At 45.2% G+C, this 7,296-nt stretch overlaps 1 protein-coding gene across 1 annotated transcript; it reads right to left on the minus strand.

Annotated features, from left to right (window-relative positions):
• Positions 1-5,939: 5,939 nt before the first annotated feature.
• On the minus strand, positions 5,940-6,950 carry GPR88 (G protein-coupled receptor 88). Its single transcript, XM_030208080.1, has one exon. It carries the CDS (start codon positions 6,948-6,950, stop codon positions 5,940-5,942), a length of 1,011 nt encoding a protein of 336 aa, XP_030063940.1.
• Between the last annotated feature and the right edge of the window lie 346 nt (positions 6,951-7,296).

Genomic DNA, 7,296 nt, shown 5'->3' on the forward strand with positions numbered 1-7,296 from the left:
ACTTATATCTGCGCAATTTTTAGTTTTAATCTTTTAAATCTCGGTATCAGTTTTTAATCGGTCTCTTTTTGGAGCTCAATTTGACAGTGGGTCCTTTTTTTGTTTAGATACGTGAACATAATATTCAGTCAATATGAGAACATTTTGTAAATACATTTTTAGCAATTAAAAATTTATTTACAAAGATTAAAAGATTAAAATTAAAAGTTGTAGAGCTGTAAGTACAAGGACCAGTGAAGAGGCAGGTAAGCCCGTGTGAAACAAATTGCCACTGAGGTCCCAGCTAGCTGTTGGTTCAAAGGAAGGGTTTTGAGGTGTTGGGTATTCTACTACTACTACTACTACTACTATTTAGCATTTCTATAGCGCTACAAGGCGTACGCAGCGCTGCACAAACATAGAAGAAAGACAGTCCCTGCTCAAAGAGCTTACAATCTAATAGACAAAAAATAAATAAAGTAAGCAAATCAAATCAATTAATGTGAACGGGAAGGAAGAGAGGAGGGTAGGTGGAGGCGAGTGGTTACAAGTGGTTACGAGTCAAAAGCAATGTTAAAGAGGTGGGCTTTCAGTCTAGATTTAAAAGTGGCCAAGGATGGGGCAAGACGTAGGGGCTCAGGAAGTTTATTCCAGGCGTAGGGTGCAGCGAGACAAAAGGCGCGAAGTCTGGAGTTGGCAGTAGTGGAGAAGGGAACAGATAAGAAGGATTTATCCATGGAGCGGAGTGCACGGGAAGGGGTGTAGGGATGGACGAGTGTGGAGAGATACTGGGGAGCAGCAGAGTGAGTACATTTATAGGTTAGTAGAAGAAGTTTGAACAGGATGCGAAAACGGATAGGGAGCCAGTGAAGGGTCTTGAGGAGAGGGGTAGTATGAGTAAAGCGACCCTGGTGGAAGATGAGACGGGCAGCAGAGTTTTGAACCGACTGGAGAGGGGAGAGGTGACTAAGTGGGAGGCCAGCAAGAAGCAGATTGCAGTAGTCTAAACGAGAGATAAGTACTACTACTACTACTACTACTTATCATTTCTATAGCGCTACTAGACATACGCAGCGCTGTACACTTGAACATGAAGAGACAGTCCCTCATCAACAGAGCTTAAAATCTAATTAGGACAAACAGGACAAACAAGAGATAAGGGAATATTAAAGTGAGGATGATAAAATAAGGGTTCTGAACAAGTGAATAAGGGTTAGGAGTTAAAAGCAGCATCAAAAAGGTGGGCTTTTAGCTTAGATTTGAAGATGGCCAGAGATGGAGCTTTGACCTACCGGCTCAGGAAGTCTATTCCAGGCATATGGCGCAGCAAGATAAAAGGAAGGGAGTCTGGAATTAGCGGTGGAGGAGAAGGGTGCAGATAAGAGAGATTTACCCAGTGAACGGAGTTCCCAGGGTATTCACAGTTCTTGTAACCAAAAATGTCAGAATTAAATGATTAATATTATAGTTGTGTTTTCAAATAAAACAGTATGGTCTGTATTTCTATTCAGATTTGCTTAGCAGTTGATGGGGGTAATTTGGAAACATTTTTTCTCTGGTAATTCTTTATTTAAATGCATTTGGCCTCTTTCAGCCTTTACTACACCCTCTCTTTGGGATATTCTATTTCTTTGTTTTTCTAATATCCTTTGAAGGTACCTCATGCAATAAGAACTGGAGAGCTGATATAGGGGTGAGAGATGGAGCATGAAGAGGTGAATGAGAGTAATGAGCACTATTTCTTGCATTTCTTGATCCTCTACTGTGAATCTCATTATCTCATTACAGTTTCTTCGCATCATGCTAGTAATTAACAAGATATACAAATGATGACAAATTATAGCCTGGGTCTACAAGATAAGCTTTTATTCTTAACATAAATTATTGGGAGTTAATGGCAGTTTATGTTTTCAAGTGAAAAAAAAAACCCAAAGCAAATGGAAAGCAGTAACTATAGCTCATTATAAGCTGAATACCATATGATTTGGTATCTTCAGGAGAAATTGTTAAATTTGTGACTGTTACTTTAAGACTCATTTTCTATATGGAATTATGTATATATGCAGAAATTATAAACACCAAAGCAATCAAACTAGTTCTGAACTAGTTATGTTTAGTGCTGAAGTAAGGATTTGTTTGTTTGTTTTAAACAAATCCGCTAACATCCAAGGCTTTATTTCTGGGGAACAGCTTGGAATGCAGTTCCACCATTTCTCTTCAGCTCCAGAACAACAGGGATGTTCTGTTACAGGCTTCAGCCTCTCCCTTCCAGGCAGCCTGCAGGAAAGAGAGGAGGAGAAGGCAGTGGCGAACCAAGGGGGGGCGGTGGGGGCGGTCCCCCCGGGTGCATGCCGCTGGGGGGGTGCCGTGCGCCTGTTGGTCGAGTCCGCTCATTCCCTCCCTGCTGCTCCCTCTGCACAGAACAGGTTACTTCCTGTTCCGGGGCAGAGGGAGCAGCAGGGAACGAGCGGACTCGGAGCCGACAGGTGTGCGGCACCCCCCCCCCCCCAGCAGGTAAAAATGCACCCGGGAGGGTGTAATTTCACCGGGGGGGGGAGGTCACACTGCACCCGGGCAGGGGTGTAATTTCGCCGGGGGGGAGGCTGCATTGGCGATCCACCCCGGGTGTCAGCCAGCCTAAGAACGCCACTGGGAGAAGGGTCACTTTGCTCCCGAATCCAGTCCTTCTTCTCCTGTTGCTCCTGCCCTTCCCCCAAGCCAACAGTTGTACTTCCTGTCTACAAATTAAGCCCTTAAAATCTGAAACGTAAAGGACACCAAACTGGAAAAAGAAGGGAATACGAAAGAGTTAATAATTCAGGGGTGAGCAACCACGGTCCTTGAAGGTCACAAACCAGTCGGGTTGTCAAGATTTTCACAATGAATATGTATGAGATCTACGGAAGCAGTAAAGCATGAGATTGGTTTGCATGTATTCCTTCCATTGTATTTATTTATTTATTTATTTATTACATTTGTACCCCGCGCTTTCCCACTCAAAGCAGGTTCAATGCGGCTTACATAGTAATTGGGATTACAAAGTATTGGTGGAGAGAAATAAGTTGAGTATTATCGGAGTAATAAAAGAAATAGGAATGTAGAAATGCAGGGATAAGGAGAGGAGGAGAAGTATGAGCAAGGGTAAGTGAGCAATTGAAGGGTAGATGAGGTGGAGGGGAATGGGCAAGAGTGAAGGGAGTAGGAGAGGTGTGAGTAATGGTAGGTGAGCATTGGGGGAGGGGTCGATGAGGCGAAAGGGGATATGCAAATAGATCTCATACATATTCATTGTGGAAATCTTGAAAGCTGACTATTATTATTGCAAGGGGCCAAAATGGACGTTTTTTTTTTATGGCTGGCCATTCCCCCCTTTTTTATTAATAAAAACGTCGTTTTTGGCGGTGCTTCACAGCTGAGAGACCAGGAAGTCTCTGAGCCAATCACAGCGCGTTTAGCCAAGCTAAATGCGCTGTGATTGGCTCAGAGATTTCCAGGTCTCTCAGGTGAGTAAAGCACGGCCAAAAAAGACGTTCTTTATTATTGCGGCGGTGAATGACGGTGAAAACGGACGCCTTTTCTCGATGGCCGGCTTCAACTGCACTTTTGTTTTTATTATTGCGACGGGGGGGTGAGCGGCGTGGTGTCTTTGGGAGGCACAGGCGTATTTGGCATGTGTAGAGCAGCCAGCATAACGCTTTGCTGCTCTGCGCATGCTCCGACCGGCCAATTGGCCGACTGTTTTACGATGGAATAGAGAATGCAAGTGAGCTACACCGAGTAGCTCATTTGCATTCCCTTTCCTTGATGTATAGCCGTTCCCTACCGATTCGCTATGGAATTCGGTAGGGAACGACTCTAACGATGACTTTAGTGTATCTTGGCCTAAATTGTGGCCCTTGAAGACCATGGTCGCCCATCCCTATAATAATTCCTCTACAAGGGAAAGTCCTCTTCACTTTCCTCTCTCCACTGCTTCTTAATATCCAGCTGACTGGGGAAGGCAATGGGAAACCACCCATTAATAGTGGTCAAGAAACCAGCATGCAAGTGGCAGCCCCCATTAGTCATTTGACTTGGTACTTGTGTAAAGGGACCACATTTACCTATTTTACCTTTACTAGGTATGCACCACACTGTGACCTAAGTGTGCTGTGATTGGCTCAGAGACTTCCAGGTCTCTCAGCTGAGTGAAGCACGGCCGAAAAAGACGTTTTTATTATTCCGGGGTCCAAAAAAGAGCCTGCAGCATCGGAGCCTGTTTGATTTCAGCACTTGGGCTGTTTTTCGGATGGAGCACTCCCATAATGGCTGTCCATAACGAGCACTTGGCTGTTTTTGCTTCCACCCCCCCCCCCCCCCGATTTTTAAAAAACTTTTTATGAAATTTTCCAATCCCGCGCAGCCCCAACGAGAGGTACAGACCTCTCGTTAGATTTTCCACTGTTTTCCAGCGTTAAGGCAATCGGAAAAGTTTAGTGCATCTCATCACAATAGAGGTTTCTCATCTGCATTCTGTTTTCGTTAGCTGCTACCGTTGGAAAAAAGTATTTAGTGCATGCCAGGGTTTACTACTTGCTGGTTAAGGGCTCGTTAAGTTTAGTGCATCTGGCCCCTAGTTTACTACCTAGTGCTATGTTTATTTGAATAAATTATTTTTAAAAAGAGTTCTTACAAGTGGTAGAAAATGAGAAATTAGTTTGTAACTTAAAGAATTAAGTAAAAATCAACAAACTTGTTTGTCCTTATTAAAATGATTTAAAAAACAATATTTTCAGGGAAATTGTGTTAATTCACTGTCATCTTTTACTCATTCTGTGCATCTTTACAGGCGTGATAGATTGAAAGGGTCTGATATGAATTTCGATGAGGGAAACATTTCACTGTGAATGTTCTGTAACCTAATTCATTCTCCTGAGGCAACGCCACAATCAGCTATTTAACCCCTAAGGTGCAGGACCTCCTTTCTTCTTTCTAATTCGCAAGTAAACAGAAAATACATACAGAAGTTAAAATGTGTGTGGGGGGGGGGGGAGGGGCAGGGGGGAGAGAAATTCTGTCTATCTCAGAAGCTAGTTCTCTCACTTTTCGGACACAAATCTGTAGGAAGCGTGATTTCTGTGTCTCGTACCTTTTACTGGAGAAAGATCACCGTCTTGTGCAAATGATGTAATACAAACGTGTCACTCGCTAGTTGGGAAGAAGTTACAAAACGGATCCTCCGGATCCTCCAGTTACCCTGCTGCTGTCCCTGGAGAACTGTGCCCTTCCTAATGCAGTCACCTTTCTACCATTCTTTCCCGCAAGGCCTGTCATTTTTTTATAAGGCATTCCCACTATCCAGGGCTGAAAGATGGAAAATGCTCCTCCGCACCTGATCTTTGATACAAAGCGGTTCCAGTGAGACGAATAAGATCCGCGTCAATGATTCCATAAACAAAAGTAACCACAGTACATAGTAACAGTAAAAAAAAAAAAACCTGTAAAACTTATAGAATTTAAAAGTGATTAAAAGAGGTCTCCATCCTGTCCTGTTTCAAGCAAAGTGAAGCGTTAAAGGAAAACATGGCTATGCCTAATTTCATTTTGCGTTTCAAATGCTTAAAATAGGTTAATTAAAATGTTCCTCTATCCATAAAGGTTTTACAGGTTTTTTTAAAAAAAAGTTTCAGTATATCAGCTTTTCCGTCCCTGATGTTCATCCTTATTAAAGTTCAAGGAAGTTCTCCATGGCAACCAAAATCACAAAAGCCGAAATAATCTAGCCAACGAGGAGTCCAGCTCATCTATGGATCCACTTCAAGGAGCTTTGCTTTCCTCGCACATCTGAAATAAGATAAGTCTCATTTTCTCGTCCGCACCAAAACGATTAAGTGTTTCTCTTGCAGTAGCGCCGTCCCCAACATGTCCTTCAGCAGCCCAGTCGGTGCTCAGGATGCATCGCCCCTCCCAGAAGCTTTAGGCTAAGGCTCATGATGTGAGATGGTGGGGATCACAGGGTCGACCACCACCCCAACAGAAGAGCTCTTGCAAAACTCGCCCCGCGCCACCGACCTAAAGGATCTGCGGAACTCTTCGTTTTTGCAGGTGTAGATGAAAGGGTTGAGCACAAAGAGCAGGCAGAGCAGCAACCAGCTGGCAGTCTGCAGCCCAGCCGTCACAGGCTTGAAGAGGGCGAAGACCGTCACCCACATGAAGGGCGCCGTGGAGAAGACGAAGGCGCAGCACACGGACAACACGTAGACGCCCAGGCGCTTCTCTTTCCTGGGAACGGAGTAGGGTAGGTTGTTGATGATTTGAAAATTCAACACACTAACCCGCTTCACGCTGCTCTGCACCTTCCTGAAGATCTTGAAGTAGCAGTAGAGTAAGACGAGAGTCTGCATGAGGATGGTCATCGCTGACAGTATGGCCGTGTAGGAGCCGGACACGTGGACCTCCTTCCCGGTGAACACGAAGAGACGCGAGTTTGCACACTTGGATGGTCTTGCCTGGCGTCTTTGCCCCAACAGCCAGGGCAACAGGAAGACCAGAGGGATCACCCAAGACATGGCGATCATCCACTCGGTGTTCCTTTTCTGATAAATAGTCTGGTAGACCGTCGGCACCTTTGTGATGAGCACATAGCGGTTTATGGCTATTAGGGAATGCGAGAGCAGAGAGACGGTCATCCAAAGGAAAACGAGCCCTTCCGTGAACACCTGATACACGGAGGACTCGGACTCGGGCATAGACCTGGAGATCACGATGGCTTCTTGGGGCATCCAGAAGGCACAGACCAAGAGATCGGACACGCAGCCGTTTACAATGAAAGCATTGCTGGTGGTCTTCAGTCTTTTGAAGGAGCAAACGAGATAAATCACCACGAGGTTAGCTACAGTGCCAGAGATGGAGAATAAAGAGTACAGCACAGACACCAGGATCCTGGTACCTGAAGAGTCTTCACATGGCACTAGCAAGGAAGAATTGGTCATGTTGTTAAAGTTTCAGGGCAGGCTGGTACCCAGTTCGGTCACAAGTGGCAGCATCCAGCAGTTCCTCCAGGTGAAGTATCGCCATGGTTTGCTAGAAAAAGAATGCTATTGAGTATAAAAAGAAGACAAAAAAAGGGGGAGGGAGAGGGGATCATCCGGCTCTGACTATGGAGATGGAAGAGGAGAAGGGGAGGGAAAGGGGGTTCTCCAACTCTGAGCAGGAAGATGGAGTGTGGGGGGGGGGGGGGGGGGGAGAGGAAGATCATCCAGCTCTGAACAGGGACATGAACGGGGAGGGAAAGGAGTCCTCCAGTCCTGGAGATGGAAGGGGAGGGAGACAGCTTTG

This window comes from Microcaecilia unicolor, chromosome 6, assembly GCF_901765095.1.
Source record: "Microcaecilia unicolor chromosome 6, aMicUni1.1, whole genome shotgun sequence".
In the NCBI taxonomy this organism is placed as follows: domain Eukaryota; kingdom Metazoa; phylum Chordata; class Amphibia; order Gymnophiona; family Siphonopidae; genus Microcaecilia; species Microcaecilia unicolor.